The sequence below is a fragment of the Acomys minous genome (assembly GCF_964271855.1).
Source record: "Acomys minous genome assembly, chromosome: 13".
Lineage (NCBI taxonomy): Eukaryota > Metazoa > Chordata > Mammalia > Rodentia > Muridae > Acomys > Acomys minous.
The window spans coordinates 85,041,735-85,067,784 of NC_140495.1; the positions used below are offsets into that span (position 1 = coordinate 85,041,735).

A 26,050-nucleotide genomic window follows, 5' to 3' on the forward strand; every position below is an offset into this window, starting at 1 on the left:
GATTAAAGGCGTGCGCCACCACACCAGGCTTTTATTTGTTTATATACAGGTTCCCACTCTGTATCCTTGGTTGACCTTGAACTCCTTTATGTAGACCAGAATGCCTCAAACTCACAGAGACTTGCCTGTCTGCTTCTGCAGATCTGAGATCATTATGCCTGGCTTTTTGGGGGGTAGAGGGGGGTGGGGATGGGGCAAGAGTCTTACTCTGTTGAGCTTCCATACTGGGCTAAGGCCAAGCTTAGGGAGACACGTTGGTCAGATGCAACCTAGTAAGAGGCTGCCATTTCACGGCGACAGGCTTCACTCCTGAGAGAAGATACTTCCCCGACACCACCACCACCACCCCGCTCTTAGAACCTGAAGGCGCATTCACACGTGAGCCTGAGTTAAAAGGACACAGACGTATCTGGAGAAACGTATCTCGAAAAACAAACTGCAGTTTCCAACAGGACGGGCAAGGGAGTATTTGCAAGGGAAAGCTAATCCTTTATGGCTGAAGTTTGGCAGGGGCAAGCAAGCTTGTGAGGCAACCAACCAATCACAAACTCATTACGCCCCTTGTCCCACTTTATGACTACGCTTGCTCCGCAGAATCAGGGCACTTGCCAGGTGCCGACTGGCAATGCAGAGCTTTTCAAGTCGCTCTGAGAGGGGGGACCCGTGGTGAACAACTTCAGCAAGCGCCTCCTGCCATCAACTATAGGGACAGCAGTTTTGCTTGTGAAGTTTAAGCAAAAATCAGCATTACTCTCCCGGATACTGTCTTTCTGGTTAAATTGCTCGCTGGGGTTTCGCCTTTAAAAAAAACATAACAGACAATAAAGTAGCAGGAGACTGTAATCCTGCCAACCCGGGTAAACCCTGCAGGCAGATTCACTTAAAACTTTTTCCACAAGCTTAGTTTTAGTTTTGCTGACCTGTAACGTTCTCTAACCACATATATGGTTATTACTAATAACCATGTTATTAATATTATATGACAATATTATTATTATTCATTTTAACAGAACACGTTGAGTCTTCTCTTTCTTTGGTCATATTCGGTTCGGAAACTACCAGGGTGAGATGATGGGGAAGAAATCTTAAAAGAAAAAGTTTAATCCAAAGTCTTTAAAAAGAAAGAAAGAAAGAAAAAAAAAAGCAACCCCTCACGCCATGATTTTGGTGAATTAGCAACAAAGAGGAGGATTGGCCGCTGACGGGTACTTCTGGAAAACAATTTTTTCCTCTGGCTCCCGCTAGGGTGGAGGAAGTTGGGTCTCGGAGCGGGAGGGTGTCAGGCCCAGGGACGCCAGCAGCTCAGGGCGGCAGGTGCCTGGGCTGCAGCGGCCGGGCCTCGCGGGTCGCCGGTCACCTACGGGCTCTGGCGCGCCGGGCGGGCGGCCACGCTCGCAGCAGCATGCCGGAGGCCCAGGAAAGCAGAGCGCGGCCAGGGCGCTCCGGGCAGCTAGCGTCCTAGCCGCCCCGGGAGGCGCGGGGGCCTGCGGTCGCTGGCGGCCGAGCGCGGCGGGGGCGGGGAGGGCGCAGGGCGGCGGCCGCGGGGGGAGGGAGGGTCTCGGCTCCGCCACCGGCGCCCGCGGGGACCCTGGCGGCGGCGGGTGACAGTCGGGGCGGCATGGCTGAGGCTGGCGGGGCCGGGCCCCCAGCACTGCCGCCCGCGCCTCCGCACGGCTCCCCCCGAACCCTGGCCACCGCCGCCGGGAGCTCTGCTTCCTGCGGGCCGGCGACCGCGGTGGCCGCGGCAGGCACGGCCGAGGGACCGGGAGGAGGCGGCTCGGCCCGGATCGCCGTGAAGAAGGCGCAGCTGCGCTCCGCTCCGCGGGCGAAGAAACTGGAGAAACTCGGCGTGTACTCCGCCTGCAAGGTACCCGCTGGGACGCGCGCGATCGCGGGGTCACGGGCGGGCCCGGGCCCCCTCCCCTCCCCCACCCCGCTCCGCTCCCTGCCTCCCGCCGGCACCGCGGAAGTGCTGCTTTCGCTGCGCGCGCTCTGCCGCTGCGGCTCGCACGGCGTCTTGCTAGGGCTAGGGGTTGGGGTCTTCCAGATCTGGCCTCCTCCCTCTTCTGGGAAGGATGAGTCTTGGCTTCCGAGCGCTCGGGCTATCTTGGGGCTTTTTTTTTTTTCTTCTCTGTGGGAGCTCGCAGGAGCCCTTTCACAGAAAACATAACTGTGTTTGGTGTGGCGGACCAGTGGCGGCTGGGAAACAGCTTTTTTGGGGGTGGGAGTCGGGGGTGTCTGAGAGTGTCTCCCTGTGCTCGCCCTCCCCCACCGCCTCGCTAGGAGGAGCTGGGTTCCAGAGTGTGCGCGCCGAAGAGTCCTGGAATCCAGGCGCTTTAGGGGAGCGAAGGGGCGGAGCACGGGGTGGAAGGTGGGCACAACCCCAAGCCCGGGTCTTTTGGCGCCTGGCGGCCTCGGCTGTGTGGCGACAGCCCTGTCATTATTGTGTTATTACTTGTTTAGTGAAAGCGCGATCCTGGCCGCTGAGGGTGTAAACAGGGTTTGGCAGAGTGACAGCACAGGCGGCGAGCGCTTCTGCTCAGTTTGTGAACAGTTTTGTTTGTTTATGTGTTTGTTTTTTGTCTTTTCCATTCACACCCCCGCCTCCGAGGGCTCTGGGTACCCCGAGGCCTCCAGTTGTAGACGCACGTGTAGGGGGCTCTGCTCCTCAGGCCGCAGGGGAGAGCGGCCCAGCGTTGTAGACAGGGGCTTTGTTTTGACAGGGTGACAGCAGAAGTGGGCGGAGACTTGGCCTTGTCAGCTCTGGCGGCCTGTGGCTGGGGCCAGGAAGAGAAGCACTCACTCACACCTCCCGTGTTGGTGCTCCCGCTTGCCTCAAAAGGGGTCAAATCACCAGCATCCACGTTCCCACCAACCCCACTGTACAGCGAGGATGGATGACATCCCTTCCGGGGAATGTTGGTTATAGTGTTTACTGGAGCTTCGAGGGAGTTGGATCGTCTCAAGCATGACCTTTCCATGTGGCATCTCCTGTTTATCCATGCCACCATACCATTTAGTACGTGCATCCACTGTGTCTTTCTGAGTGGGCTCCAGTTCAGCGCTTTGTAAACGTTGGTGCGTGCTGGTATCGCTGGTGATAATGCCTATGGTGAGTTAGGAGGTCTGGGGTGGAGTCCGAGGTCCCGCATTTCTAACAAAGCCCTAGGAGATGCCAGTGGCAATTGAGAATGCTTTCCACGAAACAAGCCTATTAGTACTTTTGAAATCTGCAGGGGAGCTGTGAAAATACTAAAGTCACATGGTATATCCTAAGGAGTGCAAAAAAGATGAATCGTGAGTCTGAGTCTCAGAAATGGGAAAGGCTCCACTCCAACACTACACACTAAGGAACTCTGGTGTAGCATGCAGGCACAAGGGCTACAGAGTGGCAGGCACAACTCAGAGCAAGTTCAAGGACTTCATAGGCTTGGCTCCGGCAGCTGCTCTGGGTTCTTTTGAGTGCTGGGATTAAAGGTGTGCATCCCCCCCCCCCCCACGCCCAGCCCCTTCCCGAGGTTGTTGTCCGCATTGCATTCTTTTTAAACTTTCCCCAGGTCTTCCTATAAAATCTAGGATGGCAGCCACGTGTGGTGGTGCACACCTTTAATCCCAGCACCAGGGGAGGCAGAGGCAGGCGGATTACTGCGAGTTCCAGGCCAGCCTGGTCTGCAAAGTGAGTCTAGGACAGCCACACTACACAGAGAGACCCTGTCTTGCAAAAGACAAAAAACAAACAAACAAATTCAGGATGGCCCTGAACTCCTCTCTGCCTAGGATCACAGCCCTACCACCATGCTCCTCCACTGGCCTTGACCTTCCCCCCCCCCCAATGATTTAAACTACTCATTAGTGAAACATAACTTCAAGTGTATAATTCTAGTGTTTCTTGGCCATATTTCCTGACATTCTCATAGGAAAGAAAAAAACCTACCGTTCAAGCCCTTTCTGTTTTTTGAGAAACTCTGAAAATATGGGAGTTCAGTGTGTATGTGGTGTATAGGTGTTGGTAAAGAGGCAGCGATACAGCCACCCCTAAAGGCCCTGATGACCATAGGAAAACATGCCACACCAAAACCACTCCAGAAGCACGTTATTGGAAACACGTTACCGCCAGGCAGGATTCGGGTCCCCTAAGCCACAAATGTGCACCTTCTGCGCATGCGCTTGGTCGACCTATAAAGGGAATCTCCCCCCCAAGTGTACACCTGCACATGCGTGTGCACTTTCTGTGCATGCGACCCTCATGGAGACCCGTCTCCAGAGGCTGTCTCTGCATTCCCTTACTGTAATAAAGCTCTTAAGTGGATATACCACGGGGAGTGATTTCCGTACAGCCCCGCCACATACATCCTAATAGTGGGTATGCGTTTGTCAGAGTACCTATGTTGAGGTCAGTTCTGGGATTTGAGCTCAGGTTGTCAAGCTTTTGACGTGAGCGCTTTACCTCCTGAGCCATCTCACCGGCCTGCAAGTGTGCATTCTTGTTTGCTGATTTATTCAGTCAATGTTATGAGGGATTCTAAACGGGAGCCAGGCATTGAGCCAGGCGCTGGCCTTACCACACCAGGACCTGTTGGGAGTGTGTATGTAAGGGTGCTGAACCAGTTACCATGGAGCCCAGTGACGCCTTCTTGGAGTGTAGTAGGGCTGGGAGTTGGGGAACTCGGGGGACTGTAGTCCGGAAGGTTACTTCCTGGAGGAAGTGTCATCCTGACTTAGAGCTTTTGGCAGACTGGGGCTGGGTGGGGTAAGGGTTTCTAGCTGTGAAGAGAAACTGAAAGCACTTTTGAAGACTTGACGCTGGGCCAGCCAGAGCCCGCCCTCCTTTGCCTGGGGCCTCTGCATTGGGGGAGGGGCGTGTGTGGCCTAGTGGAGACTTGGGATCCCAGAGGAGTGGAAGTGTGTGCCAGGGCTCTCCAGTGTTCAGATTGCTATCTTTTCTTTAAGCTGGCCTAATTGGGTCTGACAAGGCTTCCCACACAATCTGTGGCCTTTTTCTAGCTTGTCTTTATGCTTAATTTGAGCAAGCTACAAAAGACAGATGACTCTACCTTTGCCAATGGCTCCTGAGCCAGTGGGAGGACAGGAAGCTGGGGGGAAAAAAAAGTCTGGGAAGACTTAGTTTCCTGGGGGCCATTGAAAGAAAGCAGTCCTGGGAACTTAGACAAGATCTGGCCTTTACACTTTATGGACCAGTGTAAACTACAGCTACAAAGGAAATGGGGGAAGTCAGTGTGTAACAAACAAACTTGTTTTACAGGATCCAGCCTAGAGTTTTTTGAACTGTGCCTGGTAAGGTTGCATCAGTGCCACTTGGCTTGTGTGACACAGTCAGAGTGATAAGGAAAATACAGTTTTGACCTTGCTGACTTCTTTTTTTTTCTTCTTCTTCTAAGACAGGGTTTCTCTGTGTAGCCTTGATTGTCCTGGACTGGCTTGGTAGACCAGGTTGGCCTCGAACTCACAGTGATTCTCCTGACTCTGCCTCCCGAGTGCTGGGATTAAAGGTGTGGGCCACCAGTACCTGTTTGACCTTGTCAACTTCTGATCCATAAGTTTCCCCTTTCCTGGGTCCATATTCTGTGTCACTGGGCCTTGTTGAACAGGTTTTTGTTGTTGTTTGTTTTGTTTTGTTTTCCATGTCTGGTCTTTGCATGGTTCCTCTGGGATCTGAAACTCTTTTTCTGGTCTTGAAAAATAATTCCCTATCCTGGAGAAATAGCTAGTCACAAGGTACTCTCAGGGTTCAGTATTGATCTCACATGCAAACACACACATCAAACCCCAACAAAACCCAAATAAACACAAGCCTTGATCTTAGATATCTTGTTTTTCCTTTATTTCCCTATCCAACATTTCCATTAGGAATTACCCAGAAGCCTCATTCTAGCTAATTTGATTGTGATCACTGTTAACAATAAGACCACTACCACAGTCTTAAGCCAAATTTGAAGAAAAATTAAATACTGGCCAGGTGGATGGATTCTGGCCAAGTCCATACCTGGGTTCCCAGGAAAATGGCCACAAGTCCTCTTTTGCAGGGGCTTAAAAAGGGCAAATCCTATAATCCATTGCATTTGGCATCAGGTCCAACTGGAAGCAAGCATTTATACTCATGCATTTTCTGCCTACATACCGCCAGTCTATATCCAATCACGGGCAAGTGTATCTCCTGCCCACATGTGATCAAGCACATCTGGTGCAGATGGGTAAAACAACCATAGGACAAACAGATGGGTCTTCTTCTTTTTCTGGATGGTGTCTGTCAGCCAAGCGGAGATCTGCTGAGATCGATAAACACTAGGGATATAAGTTAAAGTTTACGAAAACCGTCAGGCCTACAGACCTAGTCACTGGGTCATAGGAGGAGTTCTATGACAGGATAGCTCCCATCCTTAGGAACAGACAGGGGAAACTTAGGCTGTACTTCTCTGAAGTCCATTTGACCTGTGGGAGCCTGATCTTATTATTTCCTGAAGCTTCCATGATTTTTTTCTTTTTTCTTTTTCCGTTTACAAAAGGAGATACAAGATTTAGATGTATTAGCATTAATCTGTACTGAAATCCACACTGTAGAAAAAGCAGCATTACCAGCTTATCAGAACTCCATTGGTCAATGTTGAAACACTAGTCCTTTGAAATCTTAGTATAACAGTAGCATAGAAAGGGAAAGAAGTCTAAAACATCTACTATTTTTCATATACCATAAATCACTTTAAAAAATTTTTTAAAAATCACTTTCTTATACCTTTACAACTTGCATTTGTACATCTTAAATCATTTTCTTAGACCCTCAGAACTTTCTTAAGCTTTCATATCGTCAGACCTTTATATACCTTTAGAACACTTTCTTAGACCCTCAGAACCTACATAGACTTTACGCTTTTTTCTTTCCATCTAATCATTTACTGAGAACGGTCATTGTGAAGCAAGTTCTTTATAATAAAGGGACAATAAGAGGCTACATCTGAAACCTGTTATAAGGCAAACCTGCCCGCCTTCTCTTAACAAGAGATCTAGTAGCTCTAGAAAAAGCTAGGCTTGATTTTTGCATATGAAATGAACTAATGCAGCCTTGGAGAAGAATCTGGTTGCCTGTTGCTGCTGAGTTGACCAAGCTACAGTTAGCCTAGCCATCAATGCCATCAGAGATAAATCATAGCAGAAAATATAACCCAAATGGACTATGTATCTATTTAAATGACAGAGACTTACCCATTACTTAGACATCCCAGGCACTTGTGCTCTCCTAGGCTTAGCTGGGGACAGAGGTCCCAGGGCAGCATCAATCTTTGGCCTCCAGACCTAGGGGACTTGAGAAACTTCCTGTGGGGGAGGAACTTCAGGAACTGACCCTACTTTGTCTATGCAAAGGGAGCCAATCATCCTGTTTGTCCACAGTTTGAGCATGGTCCTGGTGGCAGGGGAGGCATTTGGGGTACTCTGGTCCCGTGGTTAGTGTTACCACAATCAAGGAGAGTGGTTGCTGTTGTGCCTCATCATCTTCTTTGAGGACTTTGGGGGTCCATGCTATGAGCCAGGGCCTCTGTGATTGTAAACTTTTTCCATTAAATATTTTAAATGTCTTTTTCAGCAGATCTCTGACGAGTTTGAGGACCATTATCTATCTGAGCTAAACAATAGCATTGCTTGTTTTTAGGTACTTGCTTAGACTTTACCTTGAAAATATACAGAAGGCTAAAGAAGGCTAATTTCTGTAATTAATTACATTAGTACTTAGCTCATTAAAGAAGGTGACTGACCAAATAACTTTCATGTCATAATCATCTTTAACAGTTCACAGTAACTTAGTAGCTTTTATAAGATTAGGATTTTATAGCTTTATCTTTGTTAAGTTTGAGCCTTAAAAATATCAATTTCTAGTATCAAAATAAAACCTTAAACTCATCAACACAGTCCACAGATAGACTGGGAACTTTCCTGATCCTTTTATCATATGTCATTACATCACTCTTATATGATTCAGTTTATCAAAATAACTAAAACTTAACAAAGCTTAACAAAGCATGCTAAGACAGGGAGGCCAAACATACATTCTTCTTTTTTTTTTTTTCCCAAACATACATTCTTAAGCCTGAGTAGACCTTAGGTAAGGAGAGACATTCTCCAAGCCACTAGTACTCCACCTTCCCAATGCTGCGACCCTTCCCAATGCTGTAAGCATTCAGCATACTTCTCCATGTTCTGGTGACATGGTCCCTTTAAGATTATCTATGCATAGACCTTTTTATGTCTCAACCCTGTGTTGTGAGTTTTAAATTATCTTTTTTCCACAAATTTAAAAACTATTTATTTATGATCATGTGTACAGTGCTCTGCCTGTACGTATGTATACCTGCAGTCCAGAAGAGCGCATCAGATCACATTATAGATGGCTGTGAGCCACCATGTGGTTGCTGGGAATTCAACTCACGACCTCTTGAAGAGCAGACAGTGCTCTTAACTGCTGAGCCATCTCTCCAGCCCTTTCACAGATTTGTTTGTTTGTTTCTTTTGTTTTGTTTTTCAAGACAGGGTTTTTCTGTGTAGCCTTGCCTGTCCTGGACTCACTTTGTAGACCAGGTTGGCCTCGAACTCACAGCGATCCGCCTGCCTCTGCCTCCGAGTGCTGGGATTAAAGGTGTGCGCCACCACTGCCCGGCATTTCACAGATTTTTTAAAACCATGCACAATAATGTTATAAATCTTGAGGTACAGAGTGTTCATATAAACCGAATATATTATTATTTTGGTTTTTTGAGACAAGGTTTCTCCGTGTAGCTTTGGCTATCCTAGATTCACTCTGTAGACGAGGTTGGCCTAGAACTCACAGTAATCCACCCGCCTCTGCCTCCTGAGGGCTGGATTAAAGCATGCCTGGTGAGGAACTTATTCTTAACTGAAAACAGAACACTTAACCTGCAATATCTTTCTCGTTTTGGTCTCACAATATGCGATTTTATTACTTTCTGAGATAGGGGGCTCTCTCTATGTAGCCCTAACTGTCCTGGAACTGCATTTGTGGACCAGGCTTGCCTTGACCTCACAAAGATCCTCCTGTCTCTGCCTCCTGAGTACTGTAATTGAAGGGGTGCACCACCTTTCCCAGCCTTATTTGTTTGTTTTAATCCAGGCTGACTATGAACTCAAGACCTCACAGTCTCAGCTTGGGAAGTGCTGGCATTAGTGGCTTACCCCAAAGTATAATTTTCTACTATGTTTAGAATGACTGACTGGATTCTGTGAGGAGGTTATAGACGGAGCGAATGAGCTAAAGACGAGAAGGTGGAGGAAATGACCCACTTCAGCCACCGTGGCCTCTCAGCTTGGCTGTATCTTAACAATTTCATGAAGTGGCCCCCTTTCTCCCCATACAGGCCACTTATAGGTACCCACAGGTGTTGATGAGATTTTTTTTAATGTAATGAAAGAGTGCGAGTGTGTGTGTGTGTGTGTGTGTGTGTGTGTGTGTGTGTGTGTGTGTGTGTCTTGGTAATTATAACCCTTGAGGTTAGACACAGGAAGAGCATCATAAGTTTGAGGTGAGCCTAGTCTACATACCAATTGCAAAGCCGGCCTGAGCCACACGGGACCCTACCTGAAGCAAAACAAACCACACCAACAAATTAAAAAGAGAGAAGCTCAAGTGCGTGTAGTATGAAATGCCGAGGCTCCTTAATTAAACATAATAAACCTACTGTAAGACAAAAGCCATTACGGATCCTTCAAAAAATCAGTGTGTGTGTGTGTGTATGTGTGTGTGTGTGTGTGTGTGTGTGTGGTGAAGGACAACTTTGTGGAGCTACTCCTCTTTTACTTTTAGTTTTGCTCGGCAAACATTTTTACCTACTGAGTCATCTTACTGGCCCGTGACTGACCCTTCTTGCAGGAGTGTCATTTACGAATGAGGGGAAGTGCGGGAATTTGATCTTGGGATCCACGTAAAGGTGGAAGAAAATAACTGACTCCATATTTGTGCCCTTGCATATGTGTCCTCCTCCTTAATGCATACACATACAGTCGTGATGATGCTGATGATGGCTGGAGAGATGGCTCAGTGGTTAAGAGCTCCAATTGGCCTTCCAAAGGGCATGAGTTTGGCTCCCAGCAGCCATGCCTTGGGGTTCACAGCTAGCTTGGAACTCCAGCTCCAGAGGATCTGATGCTGCACTCTTTCGGCCCCCAAAGGTGCCTGCACATTCTCATACATACATGGATACAAATTAAAAAGTAAATGTAAAGTAGCACTAACTGTGGGATAGAAAGGGATGTGTCTTCATAGGAGGATATGTGTCTTCCTGTGGCTGAGGCTGGTGGGTGGATCACACCTGAGCAAACCTTGTAGCTTCAGAGAGAGGATTGGGGTGTGTGTGTGTGTGTGTGTGTGTGTGTGTGTGTGTGTGTGTGTGTGTGTGTGTGTGTCTTTTGACTCTTTGAGGTTGGACTCATATATTTCAGATGGCTCTCTTACTCCTGACCTACTTCTGCCTCCCTGCACTGGGGCTCAGGGCACCTCCCCCACACCAGGCTGCAACTTTCTATTTAAAGTATCATCCCTTCCTCTGGGAGGGGGGGGGGTGCATTTAGTTCCTCTCCCTGGTGGCATATGGCGGTGTCCTGAAGTAGAGCCATTTTCTGTCGTTGTCTCTGAGAGGAGGGATGGCTGAAGCCTCCCAGGTAGAGAGCAGAGGACAGCATGACACAACAAAGAATAATCTGGCTCAAAATGTCAACAGACAAGAGCTGAAAATTCTGCTTTGGAGGAAAAAAAAAAGCATATTCAAAAATCTCATAAACACCTTATCAGGGTAGCCCTGTCCTGGAACTCACTGTGTAGGCTTGCCTAGGACTCGGAGATCTACCTGCCTTTGCCACCTTTACCCCTACTGCTGGGATTAAAGGTGTGCCCCAGCACTGCCCAGCTACTCAACTCTTCTTTCTATCGTGAGTGTGTGTGTGTGTGTGTGTGTGTGTGTGTGTGTGTGTGTGTGTGTGTTTGTGTGTGGTGTTTGTGACAGCAAAGGACATCTAGTGTCCATTTTTATCATGCTTTGCCTTAGTTCCTTGGGACAGACTCTCCCTGAACCCGGAGCGAAGCTGTCAGCCAGCCAGCAAGTCTCCAGGAGCCTCCTGTCTCTACCACCCTCAGCCTGGCTTCTGCTTAGGCTTAGGTACTGAGGGTTTGAATGTAGCTCCCCATGCCTGCCCAGCAAACATCTTACCCACTGAGCCATCTCTCAGACCTGTAGACACATTTAAAAACAGCTTTATTTTCCTGTAAATCAAGGATCATTGCAGGTAAGAGGAGGATGTCCACAGTGAATCTAAGTCATAGAGACCTGCCTTTGCCTCCGTAAGGGCTGGGATTAAAGGGCCGTGTCACCACTGCTTAAGGTTTTTGATTTTGAGATAGGGTCTCATTATGTAGCCCTGGTTGGCCTGTAACTCGTAACTTGTAGGGATTTGCCTGCCCTTCTTTTTCCACTGCTACAGGCATATACTATCACGTCCTTTTTATTTCCTTTTGAGGTAGAGTCTCATATAGTGGCTTCAACTTTATTAAGTAGTCCAGGCATTGAACCCTTGACTCTCTCTCTCTTTCTCTCTCTCTCTCTCTTTAATTACTTAATGTGTTTGCATGCTCTATCTGCTTGAACACCTACATGCCAAGAGAGGCCATCAGCTCTCATTATAGATGGGTGTGAGCCACCAGTGTGGTTTCTGGGAATTGAACTCAGGACCTCTCAGAAGAGCAGCCAGTGCTCTTAACCGCTGAGCCATCGCTCCAGCCCAGAACTCTTGACTCTCTTGAAGCCACTTCAGAATGCTGCTGCGGTTATGGGCTTGAACCACCACACCTGGTTTTAGGTAGTACTGTTGATTAAACCCTATGCCACCTGGGTTTGCTTCTTCCTCCTGGCATTCAAGGCTCCTTGAGACCCACTGGTCGAGCTGGCCTGGAGGGAGGGAAGCCTAGCTGGGCATGGGTGAATGAAGTGCAGGATCTAGGTCAGCAAGAATCAGACTTCTCAGAGACAGCTTCAGTGAGACAGCTTGTTTCATTGCGGGGGTGGGGGATAGAGAGGCTATTTGATGTGCTGCTAGAAATTATCTTGTAAGAGGAAAGGAAGTTTAACCTGGTCGCCAGGCTATGGGACCTCCTCAGGAGGACAAAGGCAGAGGCGCAGGGCTATGTGTGCTGGGGCCTGCAGCCTTGGAACACGGAGGGAGCATTCCTACTCCTGCACATCTCAGGGTGAAATTTCTGGGGTTTGGACTTGTCTCGACCCAACTCTTGACCCAGACAGGCTCCCCCCATGGAGGAGTAGCAGCTCCCGTAGCCACACCATCCTTTGACCCACCATGCTGTGCTTTGTGTGAGACAGACGAATAGTTGGGACTTCTTTCTTAGAGGAAAGATCCCAGGATGTGCTGCAGTTCTTCCCCCTCCCCCCCCAGAAGGAGGTAGCTTTTGTTTTGTTTCACATTTTTTATTTGTTTTTGTTTTGAGACTAGACCTCTCTCTACATAGCCCTGTCTGTTCTGGAATTTACTATGTAGGGTATGCTAGCTTTGAACTCACAGAAATCCTCCTGTCTCTGCATCTTTAGTGCTGGGATTAAAGGTTTGTGTCACCAAGGCTGGCCTGTTTTGTGCTTTTCAAGACTGGTTCTTGCTGCTTAGTCCAGAATGAACTCAGACATGCCCAAGCTATACTTATTTTCTTTAAATTATGCTTATTCTTATTATTTGTGTTTTATGGTGTGTGTGTGTGTGTGTGTGTGTGTGTGTGTGTGTGTGTGTGTGTGTGTACACAGGCTGAGTTCAGGGGACAACTGGTAGAGTTAGTGCTCTCCTTTCATCTTTAAGTGGGTTCTGGGTTAGAACTTACCCACACTTTATCTGCTGAGCCTTGTGGGAAAAGGATAAACTTGGTGTTTCCCAAAGGAACAAAGCAAGAGTAACTTTGCAAGGCATTTTCTTTTTACAAAATGGGTTCTCCAGAATCCAAACTGGGCTAGTGAGCACAGTCAGCCAAGATGGTGTCTGTCTTTTATCCCTGTGGTAGGGGGTGACTGCCTCTCATCCCAGGGGTGGGACTTGGATTTTACAACCTGACTCTATTAGCTAATCAGCAAAAAGGGGTTGGGGGGGGGGGTGCAGAGATTTGGGAAATGTGGGCCCTTATGAGCTAAGTAGTTTGGACAGAAAAGAAGAGTTTCTCACCGTCCCTTATTTTATTCTTAAAGGTGTTCAGGCAGCCAAGTGTAGTGGCTTGTACCTGTAATCTAACAACTCAGGAAGTTGAGGCAAAGGGAACTCTGCAAGTTCAGGGCCAATATGAGCCACAGGCCAGCCAGAGTCCTCACTGCAAACAAACAAATGAACAAACAAGGAAGCAACGAACAGAAAGAAAACAAAACAATGAGCCATGTTCCGTTGATGTCAGTGTTTTGCCCTGGCTGTTATCTGTCTTCATTTGATAACCCTGGCTGAGAAGATGTCCAGGAGAGACATTTTGCTGGTGGAGAAACAGACACCCAAAGAGTTCAGAGACCCCTCCAGCTGCTTGACTGCTCTCGAAAGGCTATGCTCACACGGAGTGTCTTTCCTGGGCATCCGTTTGCCTCTTCTTCTAGAACTTTTTCAAGGTGAAGAAGGTCCTTCTTCCTTTAAAGGTTCTTCGAGGCACTCTGCTCTCACCTGGCCTATCTGAAGAGGTGTGGTCCAAGGCTTTTCTGTGCTGTGGATCCTGCCCACACTCGGTATTCTTTATTACTAGAGTGAACCTGTGCACAGTCCTGAAGGCAAGTGAAGACTCCTGGCAGAAGGACATACACCATGGTGCGTTGCAGCACAAACAAAAACAAAACGAAGTCATTGAAAATAATTCCTCCTTCCTCACCCCCAGCCCCCACCCCAATCTCATGTTGCCCAGGTTGGTCCTTTTTTATTATTTTATTTTATTTTTATTTTTTTTTTGTTTTTCACACCCAGCCTAGGTTGGTTTTAATGTATAGTGGAGAGTGGTCTTGCGTTACTGATCCCTGATTCTGCCTCCGAAGTGCTGGGATTATAGGTATATGCCACCAAGTCCTACTTTGGAAAGAGAAAAGGGTTAGACACGGTAGCTCAGACCTTTAATTCCAACACTCAAGAGGCAGAGTCAGGCAGTTTTCTGTGAGTTTAAGGCAAGCCTGGTCTACACAGGGAGTTCTAGGCCAGTCAGATCTACAAAGTGAGCCACAGCCTCTAAACAAATAGGACTTTTACATTTATTATGCGTTCACCATTGTGTTCAAAGCCAGGCACTGGTGGTACGCACCGCAAATCCCAGCACTCGGGAAACAGGTGAATCTCCCTGGGTTTGAGGCCAGCCTTGACTTCAGAGTGAGTTCCAGAAGAGCCAGGGCTATACATAGGAAAAAACAAACAAATAAACAAACAAAAATAATACTGTGTTCAAAACATAAGTTAGTTGTCCAGAGCTTCTTTTGTGTGTGTGTGTGTGTGTGTGTGTGTTGCTGTGACCCAGACCAAGGGCCTTGTTAATTGTAGGCAAGCACTCTACTATTGAGCTAGCACTTACTTTTTTTTTCCTTTTCCTTTTTCTTTTTTTCTTTTGGTTTTCGAGACAGGGTTTCCCTGTGTAGCCTTGGCTGTCCTGGACTCACTTTGCAGACCAGGCTGGCCCCGAACTCACAACGTTCCACCTGCCTCTGCCTCCCTAGTGCTGGGATCCTTTTTCTATTTTTTCTTTTATTTTTTTAATTTTTGTTTTTTTTGGGGTTTTTCAAGACAGGGTTTCTCTGTGTAACCTTGGCTGTCCTGGACTCATTTTGTAGACCAGGCTGGCCTTGAACTCACAGAGATCTGCCTGCCTCTGCCTCCCAGGTGGTGGGATTAAAGGCGTGCGCCACCACCCCTGGCCCCCTTTTTCTATTTTAAAGACTTCTTTATTGTGTTTATACCACATGTGTTTGGTACTTCTTGGAGAAGAAGACACTGAGTCCCCTGGAACTGAACTTACAGATCTGCCTGACTTGGGGGCGGAGGACCAAACTCCGATCCTTTGACACAACAACAGAAAGCACTCTGAATGGCTGAGCAGCCCCTGCATCCTCTCTTTTGAAGACAGGATGTCACTGTGGAGTCCAGCTGTCCTCTGGCCTCTGCCCTCAAAGTGCTGATTGCAGTCACACACTACAACTGAAGTCGTAATATTGACAGGAGGGTCCAACTGTGCATCTGCCCTCAGAGAAAGCTTGCCGATCTTCCCAGACCCTCTGCGGACTCTGCCCCTTCCCACTCCAGTCATCCTGACAGTGACTCTCTTGCCTGAGATGATCTTTGTGTGTTCCTAAAATTCCCACAAAGTGGGATCAGTTGGTAGAGGGCTTGCTTATCGTGTGCATGAAGCCCTTGGATTTCATCCCCAGCACCCTCAGGATCCTGTCAGCTTCTGCTCATAATCCTAGCACTCAGCAGGTGAAGGAAGGAGTATCAGGAGTTCGAGGTCATCCTCCGTTAATTTGAGATCGGCCTAGGATACACATCTCTCTCACACACAAAGGCATCATTTGGTCTGAACGCGCTGTTTGTGAATGCAGCCAGGTTGTCATGTGTAACAGTATCTTAGTTTTCAAGATTTTTTTGTTTCATGTATATGAGTTTTTGCTTAAATATATGCGTACAAAGTATGCGTGGCCTAAAGAGGGGGTCAGGTCCCCTGGAACAGGAGTTATAGAGGTTTGTGAATCTCCATGTGGGTGCCAGGAACCAAACCTGGGTCCTTTTCAAGAGCACTGAGTATTCCTGACTGCTGAGCCATGGTTTACCAGTAGTTTATACTAACGTGTACTTTTTATTGGTTTTATTTTGTTTGTTTGTTCAAGAGAGGGTTTCTCTGTGTAGCCCTGGCTGTCCTGGGACTTGCTGTAGACCAGGCTGGCCTCGAACTCATAGAGATCCGACTTCCTCTGCCTCCCAAGTGCTAAGATGAGAGGGGCGTGGCACCATCACCTAGCTATAATTATACTTCATTATAATAATCATTAGAATATAATTATAATTGCTCTTTTTATTTGTTAATGTTTTGGTTTGTTTTTTGAGACAGGATTTCTCTGTATTAACAGCCCTGGCTGCCCTGGACTCACTTTGTAGACCAGGCTGGCCTCGAACTCACAATGATCTGCCTGCCTTTGCTTCCCAGTGCTGGGATTAAAGGTGTGTGCTACCACACTCACCTTGCTTTTAAGTTAAAAAAAAAAAAGTTAAAATTTCCAGCCATTTCCAAAATGAAAATCAATGGAAAAAGTCAGAGAATTGATTTCATTAAAAAGAAAAAAAACCCTTAATTTTAGTTTGTTTGGTCTTTTGAAGTAGAGTTTTGTTATGAAGCCCAAACTGGGAGTCACAGTCCTTCTGGCCCAGCCGCTGAGATGACAGTTCCGAGTTACCTCCCTCCAGGCACCTAGACTGGAATTTACTTTGGTTTTGAAAGAGCAGATGGAAAATTGACATTCAGCTCTACTGAGAAGGCCTTGTGAGGCAGGAATGTGGACAAGAAATCAAGGTGTGCTTAACCACACTGATGTGAGCAGTAATGGAATGCTGGGAGACAGCTGGGAGGCTGGTGGGTGAGCGAGGTGATGTCACAGTTGGTGGAATGCCAGCTACCAAACTTCCTTCTGCCAGGCATCGTGGTCCCTTGTCCTTGGTAGTGGTGAGTCCTGAAATGTCAACTAGCATGTGTGAAGTCCTACTGCCCCTGGTACCGGAAGCTGACTAGAACTGTTACCCATCACCTTTCAGAAGCTGTGGAGAACATGAGGGTGGCCTGGGGTGGGGGTGGGGGGATGGGGAGGGTGGCGGCTTTCCCGAGAGGCTGCCAGAAGCCAGCACACAAAGCGAGGCGAGCAACAGCACCTCTGTGATGTTGGCCTCCTGGGTGGAGATTCTGGAAAGAGAGCACCCATCCCCACATTCTCTTCAGCTGATGCCAGGCTCCGGGATGCCGCTGTCTCAGGAATGGCACAGAGAAGTGGGATTACTCTACAGCTACTCACAGCCTTTTCCATAATTAAGAGTTAGGTTGAATTAAGATGAGCTTCCTGAATGGCGTCATGTGATTACCCATCCCTTTGTATCTGGCGCTATTCACCAAGTGTGATTTTCAGTGCTGGGCTGACTTAGTGTGTGCACAGTTCTGGCTTTTACTGCTATTGCTGGCATTCATTTAACTCACGTAACTAGCTTCAGTTTCTTTAATTACATATTTTAAATTTATTTTGTGTGTGCGGGTATGTGTCGTGTGTGCAAGCCACAGCCTGCATGTGGAGGCCTAAGGAAAATTTCCTGGAGCAGTTCTTTCCCTCTACTGTGTGGGTCCCATGGATCAAATTCAGGCCCATCAAGAGGCACCCTCATCCACCGAGCCATACACATGGTCCTGAATCCCTTACTTTGAGGTTGCTGCTGTCTCTGACATCAGATTGTACCTGGGTTACATTCTCTTTGCACACAAACAGGCACACTAGCACACATACAGGCACACTAGCACACAAACAGGCACACTAGCACACAAACAGGCACACTAACACACATACAGGCACACTAGCACACAAACAGGCACACTAGCACACATACAGGCACACTAGCACACAAACAGGCACACTAGCACACATACAGGCACACTAGCACACAAACAGGCACACTAGCACACAAACAGGCACACTAGCACACATACAGGCACACTAGCACACAAACAGGCACACTAACACACATACAGGCACACTAGCACACATACAGGCACACTAGCACACAAACAGGCACACTAGCACACAAACAGGCACACTAGCACACATACAGGCACACTAGCACACAAACAGGCACACTAGCACACATACAGGCACACTAGCACACATACAGGCACACTAGCACACATACAGGCACACTAGCACACAAACAGGCACACTAGCACACAAACAGGCACACTAGCACACAAACAGGCACACTAGCACACAAACAGGCACACTAGCACACCTCCCTGCCTCTTCCCTTTGTTTCCTTGCTGGGAATGGAACTCTGAAGGGTCATGTGCATACGAGGCAAGTGTTCTGCCACCGAGCTGTATTGCGTCTTTTTCCTGTGTTTATTTCTGTATCTTGTTCCCAAACTTCCTTCTCATATGTTCTCAAAATTCCAACATCTTAGAAGCCTTTGACTCCTCTTCCCTACTGCCTGTGTAAATGAGGAGCACGCTACCCATCACCACTCTATAATAGTACCTGTCCCCTCATTTTCCCTACAATAGTTGGGGTCATCATATATGTGGATATGTGTAGGTATTCAATAGGTTTGTTATATATTATATATATATTAATATATATATAATCTTGATATATATATATATAATCTTGTTGTGTGGAGGATGGAGCCCAGGACATCTCGAAGGTCAAGGAACTGCTCCCCTCCTGAACTACACCCCTAGAAATCAAAATTCTTGCCCATGTTCTAAGCTCCATGAAGCAGCAGCTTTGGACTTATTTCACATAGCACGAAGACTCTATCTCATACATATGAGGCACCCAAAAATAGCTATTGAATAAAATGACAATTTTATATTCAGAGGCTTTGTGAGACTAGAGGAAAGAAAATGCTTCATTTTTTTTCCCCTGGTTTTTCTTTTCTTTTTTTCTTTTGGTTTTTCGAGACTGGGTCCTAGCTTCACTTTGTAGACCAGGCTGGCCTCAAACTCACAGCTATCTGCCTGCCTCTGCCTCCTGAGTGCTGGGATTAAAGGTGTGTGCTACCACATCCAGCTATTTTCTGGTTTTTTTGGTACAGGATTTTTCTGTGTAATAGTCCTGGCACTTGCTTTGTAGACCAGACTGGCTTTGAACTCACAGAGATCCACCTGTCTCTGCCTTCTGAGTACTTGGACTCAAGGCATATACCAATACGCCTGGCAAAAAAACACTTTTAAAGATGGGGCAGGTAGCCACATATGGTGATGTACACCTGTAATCCTGATAACTCAGTACTGAGGCAGGGGATTGCCCAAAGTTTGAGGCTAACCTGGCCTTCATAGTGAGGTCCAGGCCATTCTGGATTGCAGAGGGAGATTCTGTCTTGAAACAAAACAGAGAGAAATGGAAACTCTAAGAGGCTTTGTAGCTGTGGGTCCAAAACAGAAGAGCTGGCAGCTTGGGCTGAGGTATCTCCCAAGTGTGGTTGTATTTGCTCATGGCTGGCTTTCTTTTGTCTGTTCAGCTAGGATGTCATTATTTAGTCCAGGCCGGGTCTTCAATGCTGGCGGTACAGACTAGTGCCACCTGCCCAGCTTTTTGTTGTTGGTTGTTATTCCGAACATGGTGGGGCTGGAGAGATGGCTCAGCCACTAAAGCCTAGGCTCACACTCAAAAATATAAGAGGACAGGGTCTTCTCTGCGGTGTCTGCTGCCTCTAAACCCACTCTGCCTACTCTGTCATCTGGCCTCAGGTTAGATTCGATAACAATGCTTTTCTCTCATTGCCTGGTTTTCTGCTACAAGGCCAAGCAAAAAGAAGATAGAACCATATTTTAATTCTTCTCAGAACAAATATTGTGAGTTTCTATCAGGTGGGGTGGCACAGCCCTAGAATCCCACCTAGGGCAAGTCAGGGGAATCTCAAGCTTGACGCAAGCCTAGTCCACAAAGGAAGAGTTTATGTCAAAAACAAACAAACAAACAAACAAACAAACACTAAGTTCAACAGCAACAAAAAGATGAATTCATGGGAGTACTGTGTCCTTGTCTGTATATTAGAATCATAGAAAATATGACATCATAACTGTTTTGAAAGGCATGGAGGTACATGCCTTTAATCCCAGCACCCAGAAACAAGGGCGGGTGGATCTCTGGGAATTCCAGCCTGTCAGAACTACATAGAGAAGCCCTGTCTCAGAAAGTCAACCAACCAACCAAAATAAACCTATATACTACGCAAAAGGTTCTTCTAGAAAATTTAAAAGTCTATATACGTTGGCAAAATAGAAACAACAACCATTGTGAATAAAGCTACATTGTATAGCTCCTATTTATACTTTTTTTTTTTGTATATTGCTCTTTTTAAGTAATGTTGTTACTAAGTTGTCTTTGCTTTTGTTTGTTTGTTTGTTTGTTTGTTTAGGAGTCAGCCATTCTTCTTTCATCCCTCCCTCCCTCTGCTCCCCAACTTCTTCTTCACTTTTTGAGGCAAGGTCACATGTGAACCCAGTCAGGCCTCAGACTTTCTATGTAGCCAAGGTTGGCTTTGGGCTTCTGACCCTCTTGCCTCCCTCTTCGTGCATTCTGACATTGCAGACATAGACCGCCATGCCCAGATTTATCATTTCTAAGTCATGAGTATACTGAGTTTGGAAAAAGAGTGAACCATGCATGCCCTTAGAATGAACATCACCTAAAGTCTGAAGGAGGCATAGAACTATCTTTTCAGTTGCCTCGGAGAACAATAGGGTCATGGTGCTAAATTCCATGTAGATCACGTTTCCCAATTTCCATTAGCTACATGCTTTGGTGCAGCCATCTGGGAAAACCGCCCCCCTCCCCTTGCTGTGCAGGAGATTCCAAGACAGAACCCAGACCAAGGAATGTCAGTGACTGTCTCAGTGACGGATGGTGGCAACGCTAATTGTGTCTGCTCCAACAAGCTGGTGTTGAAACAGGCTGGCAGAATGCCAAGGAAGCCAAGGTCAGCATACTTTGAAATAACAAATGATTCATGCAACCCAGGATTGCACCAGCGCCAGGAATGACTACCTGACTCTTCTTGAATCTGAACAGTGCCTAGGCCCAGTATTGCTATGTGTGTAAAAGGAGGCAAAAGCCACAGGAGCCTCTTGCTAGAGGAAGAGAAAAATTAAAGTGAAAAATCAAATTTAAAGTCTTTGCTGAGAGAGCCATCTTGAGTCAGGGGCAGGTGGAAGTGTTGAAGACGGTGAGGTGAATTGACAGAGAAAACAAAGAAAATGAAAAGAGCAAATCCTCAGGGTGGTTAGAACAGAGACCTGGTTCAAAAAAAATTTTTTTAAATTACTACATAGCAGTTTATTAAGTGAGCATGGGGAGAGAAGGAAAGGGAGAGGGGTATCCCAGAGAGAGAGAGAGAGAGAGAGAGAGAGAGAGAGAGAGAGAGAGAGAGAGAGAGAGAGGAAGGGAGGAGGGGAGAGGAAGAGGGAGACAGGTGAGAGACAGATGAGAGAGAAAGAGGGTAAGAGGCAAGAGCCCCGTTCAGATTTTAACGTGCTGCTTTCAATCTGTGTGGCCCAGGGAGGCCGGCTTCTTTGCCTGTTGCCAGACTTGGCTTTCATAGCTGTGGAGCATAGGTAGCGACACCAGCTTTTCCATTCACTCAGCATTGTTACTCAGAGTGCCAGGCATTGATGTAGATCCTGTGGGGGTGTGGTGACAGATGGGTCCTTATTCTTGTAGAGCTTGCTTTCTGGTGGCAGAAGCAGATGGTAAAAAAGAAAATAACAGAACGTGGTAAGTGCCACACAGAAGGAAAACAGAGAAGTTAATAACAGTGCTTAGGGAATTCCTTCCTTCCATACCCAGCAGGGATTGTGCAAAAGAAAAAAAAATTTTTTTTTTAAAGTTGAGTGTGCTGGGGATTGAACCTCGGGCCTTACACATTCTAAGCGAGCTATATTCCAAGGTTGAGGCATGATGCTACTTGTGTGGCTCTTACTGGCTTACTGTATAGAGTATACATAGTTACTCACTATGTAGGGTAGGCTGGTCTTGAACTTGTGGCCATCCTGCCTGAGCCTTGCAGGTGCCTGCATCACTGATGTGCCTCACCAGGCCCAGACGAGGGCATGCCTGTCATTCAGGAGATTTCCCGCCTGCTGCTCTTCAACCCTAGGAAACTGCTTTTGAATTGGCTCTTGAGTTGTGCCACTTGGTGGTGATGACCTCGTCATTCCAGCTGCTCCATTAAGTGGATTAAAAAAAAAATTCCTATTGGAGCCACAGAATGAATTTAAGGCGAGCTGGGGCCCAATTTAGATGTGATTTCAAAGAAAACACAGTAAAAAGAGGTGGGACAACCCTGGGTTCCATTGCTAGTACCACTACCACTGCCATCACTAGAAAAATAGAATCACACAGTACACTTTTAACTTCAATTCAGCAGTGGTTTTGGGGTTCACACTTGTGGCTGCATTCATCACAAGCCACTTTCTTTTGGGGGGTGCAGGGGGAAAATTGAGACAGGGTCTCATGTAGCCTAGATTGACCTCTAACTGCCGGTGTAGCCAGGGTGACCTTGAACCCCTGGTTCTGCTTTGCTTGCTGCCTTTACCTGCTGAATGATGCATTACAGGTTGTATGCCACCCTGCCCGGCTTTGTGTTCTTGCACTTTACGAAGGATGTGCCACAAGACCCTTTTTATTTAATTTTTTTTTTTTTTTTTGGTTTTTCTAGAGAGGTTTTCTCTGTATAGACTGTCCTAGACTTGCTTTGTCGACCAGGCTGGCCTCGAACTCACAGAGATCCACCTGCCTCTGCCTCCCGAGTGCTGGAACTAAAGGCGTGCGCCACCACCGCCCAGCCACAAGACACTTTCAAGTGCCAGAGCTAAGTTCTGGACTTGGTTTTGGCCCCTTGCTCTTTAACACTTATGTAAACTCAGGCCAGCCACACCCTTCTCAATCACTGAGTTGTTCATCTGGCCTTCCTATGGGGATGTTGGAAAAATAAGGTGATTTACACCATAGTTGGTTGTCTACTTGTTGGTTAAGAGGTGTATTTCATTTATATGGGTTTTTTTTTTTTTGCACGTATGTATGCATCAATATACATGCCTGGTGACCATAGAGGCCAGATGAGTGTATCACATCTCTTGAGACTGAAGTTAAAGGTGACTGTGAATCACCATTTGAGTGCTGGGTACTGATCCTCTGTCCCCGGTAAGAACAAGTGCTCTGATCTGCTGAACCAGATTTCCAGTCCCTAATGGGGATTTGTTGTTGTTTTTTGAGACAGAGTTTCTCCGTGTAGCCTTGGCTGTTCTAAAACTTTCTCTGTAGACCAGGCTGTCTTTGAACTCACAAAAAAACCCACCTACCTTGGCTTCCCAAATCTGAGGATTAAAGGCATTCACTATTACTTCCCTGAAGTCTTTCTTTCTTTCTTTCTTTCTTTCTTTCTTTCTTTCTTTCTTTCTCATCTTACTATGCTGGGCATGGTGGCTCATGCCTTTAAAAGCCCAAATTGGGAGGCAGCTGGCAGATTTCTATGGGTTCAAGGCCAGCCTAGTCTATGTAGCCAGTTCCAGGACAGCCAGGGCTATATAGTGAGATCTTGTCTAAAAAGAAAATCACTTTATTCTAATGAACTCCCAAAAACACCACATAGTTGAATCATAGTAGCTAGTTAAGCACCTGCCGAGTCCCAAACTCTGAGTCTCAGTGAACTTCTACACAAAAAGGTCATTCTGAAGAGTTTTAAACTTTCACTATCAATTACATTTTTTATGGATTTCACAAAAAAAAAAAAAAAGAAAAGAAAGAAAGAAAGAAAGAAAGAAAGAAAGAAAGAAAAAAGGAAAAGGCCTGGCATGGTGGCTCATGCCTTTAATCCCAGCACTTGGGAGGCAGAGGCAGGTGAATCGCTGTGAGTTCAAGGACAGCCTGGTCTACAGAGTGAGTCTAGGACAGCCAAGACCACATAGAGAAACCCTGTCTCAAAAAATCAAAACAAACAAACAAAAAACAAAAAACAAAAAAAAGAAAAGAAAAGAAAACAAAACAAAACAAAAACCAACAACACCCCCAATAACAAAAACAAAAACTAAAACAAAAAACTAAAAAAAAAAACAAAACAAAAAAAACCCATCATAGTTGAAATTAGAAAATAATTACCTTTTACTCTCGTTCTTTTGTGTTGCATTCATCCATCATTGTCTGCTACTGCCTTTTGTTGGCCTTTCTTCTTTCCTTTAAAAAAATATTAGTTTGAGACTTTTTAATTAGAGCAAGATTTTTAGTATTTTTTTAATAAAAAAATTGTGTGTGTGTGTGTGTGTGTGTGTGTGTGTACATGTGTGTACGTACGTTTGTCAAGTGGAGGGATGGGGTGGAGGTGTGTGGGCAGAAGGGAGGAAGCATCCTTCCAACCATGGTGGCTTGGAGGAGTCCTTGGCAGCAAAAGTGCCAACCATGGAAGTCTTAGAATCAGACGGTGGTGGGGTGAGGCACTGAGTCACAGTGTTACCGAGCCCTAGAAGCTGCAAGGGGCTGCTGGTGCTGAAGACAAACCCTGCTGCAGAGCTCTGGGCAGAAAGCCGCTGTAGGCTGTTGGCAATGTGGGTTGCGAGATCTGCTTCACGGGTTGGGCTGGTTATGTGGCTTTCATGAGAACTTGAGCTTCCAAAGCAACCACAGGGAAGGCTGGAGTCCACTCACCCCACCGCCCTGGTGTCCAAACATCAGACGCAGGAGGGAGATGGTTCATCAGTCAGTCAGCTGTATGTCTGTCTAAGTGACTGAGCGCCAAGCCGACAGCTGGGGGAAGCTGTTCCCGGAGTTGAAAACTCGGCTGCATGTTTCAGCGTCCTCACAGATAGAAGCCAAGTGTAGCCAAGTGGTGTGTGTGTGTGTGTGTGTGTGTGTGTGTGTGTGTGTGTGTGTGTGTGTGTGTGTTAACTGAAAAGGAATCCCAATTGAAAACTAGCAAGTTTGGAATCACTCTCCATTCGGAGCCCCAAGGCAGGAGGATTGCTGGGTTACATAGTGAGTTCTAGGCCAGACTAAAATACAATATGTGACCCTATGTCAAATTTTCACCCCTCCTCAAAGGGGGGAAAATAAGAATTCCAATGAGAAGGTGAGGCAGGAACATCAGGGGCTAGCCTGGGCTACATAGTGGGACCCTGTGTATATGCTACTGGTGATGAGGCATTGTCTTTGATTCAGTCTCCAGCATACCAGCCACAGCTACATGAGCAAATGTTCATTCTTATGAAAGCCATGTCATGCCCAGAAGTGTTTCGCTGGCCTCATCTCCGTCTCCTGACTTTTTTTTTATTATTTTTTATTAATTTATTCTTGTTACATCTCAATGGTTATCCCATCCCTTGTATCCTTCCATTCTTCCCTCCCTCCCATTTCCTTACTCCCCTCCCCTATGACTGTGCCTGAGGGGGACCTCCTCCCCCTGTATATGCTCATAGGGTATCAAGTCTCTTCTTGGTAGCATCTCCTGATTCTTAACAGTCATCCCACCCCCCCTCTTCCCTGTTGTTCTCTGAGCCTTGGGGGAGGTGATATAGATGTTTAGTTAGGATGGAGCACCCAACAGTTACGCATTCAGGCTACTCTGTACCAGTTCTCAGGGTTCTGCATTAACTGTTGTCTTCTACAAAAAGAAGTTTCTCTGAACAGGCCAAGAACATCACTAATCCATGGTACCAAACATAATATTTATGGTGTTATGTGACTTCATATCCACTTAGGGAAACATCAGGAGCATTGACCTCTCCTAGGTTTTGACAATATTAAATCAAGAAGGAAACTGGGCTTATAGGTCATCCTTGCAATTGAGCAGTTGGGAGGCTAAGCCAAAAGGAACACAAGTGTGAAGCCGGCTTGGGCTACACTATTAAAAAAAAAAAAAGAAAGAAAAGAAAAAGAAAGAAAGAAAAGAAAGAAAAGTGGGAGAAGAGAAGGAAGAAGAAGAAGTAGTTTTTTGGGCTAAAGATGTGGCAAGCTTGAGACCTCCGTCCAATGCCCAGAGAGGGGAGGGATGGGGCGAATGTGATCACAGTACTTGCTATATGGCTGCAATTATCAACAGATATCATACGTGTGACTTGAGACATTTTTTACATGGCAGTCAGTGACACAGAGAAAGTGCTTGCTTTGCAAGCTTGATGACTTGACACATGGTGAAAAGAGAGAACCAACTTCTCAAAGTTGTTCACTGCCTTCCACGTGTATGCTGTGGCATGTATTATTTTACACCTCCCTTTCCCCTCCTAGCCATCGTGGGTTTGTTT

The 26,050-nt window shown here is 46.7% G+C and overlaps 1 protein-coding gene and 1 long non-coding RNA gene across 2 annotated transcripts in view; one reads left to right on the top strand and one right to left on the bottom strand.

Moving 5' to 3' along the window:
• Positions 1-1,236: 1,236 nt before the first annotated feature.
• KAT2B (lysine acetyltransferase 2B) overlaps positions 1,237-26,050 on the top strand; it is a 104,960-nt gene continuing 80,146 nt past the window's right edge. Inside the window, exon 1 of the mRNA XM_084753678.1 lies at positions 1,237-1,867. Within this exon, the coding sequence (XP_084609804.1) occupies positions 1,619-1,867 (249 nt within the window). The 5' untranslated portion in view covers positions 1,237-1,618. The remainder of the gene's footprint in view (positions 1,868-26,050) is intronic.
• On the bottom strand, positions 18,428-25,060 carry LOC311581450. Its single transcript, XR_014773775.1, has 3 exons — positions 24,108-25,060; positions 23,916-23,990; positions 18,428-21,489 (listed from the first exon to the last, which is right to left on the bottom strand). It is a non-coding gene; the product is annotated as an uncharacterized lncRNA (long non-coding RNA).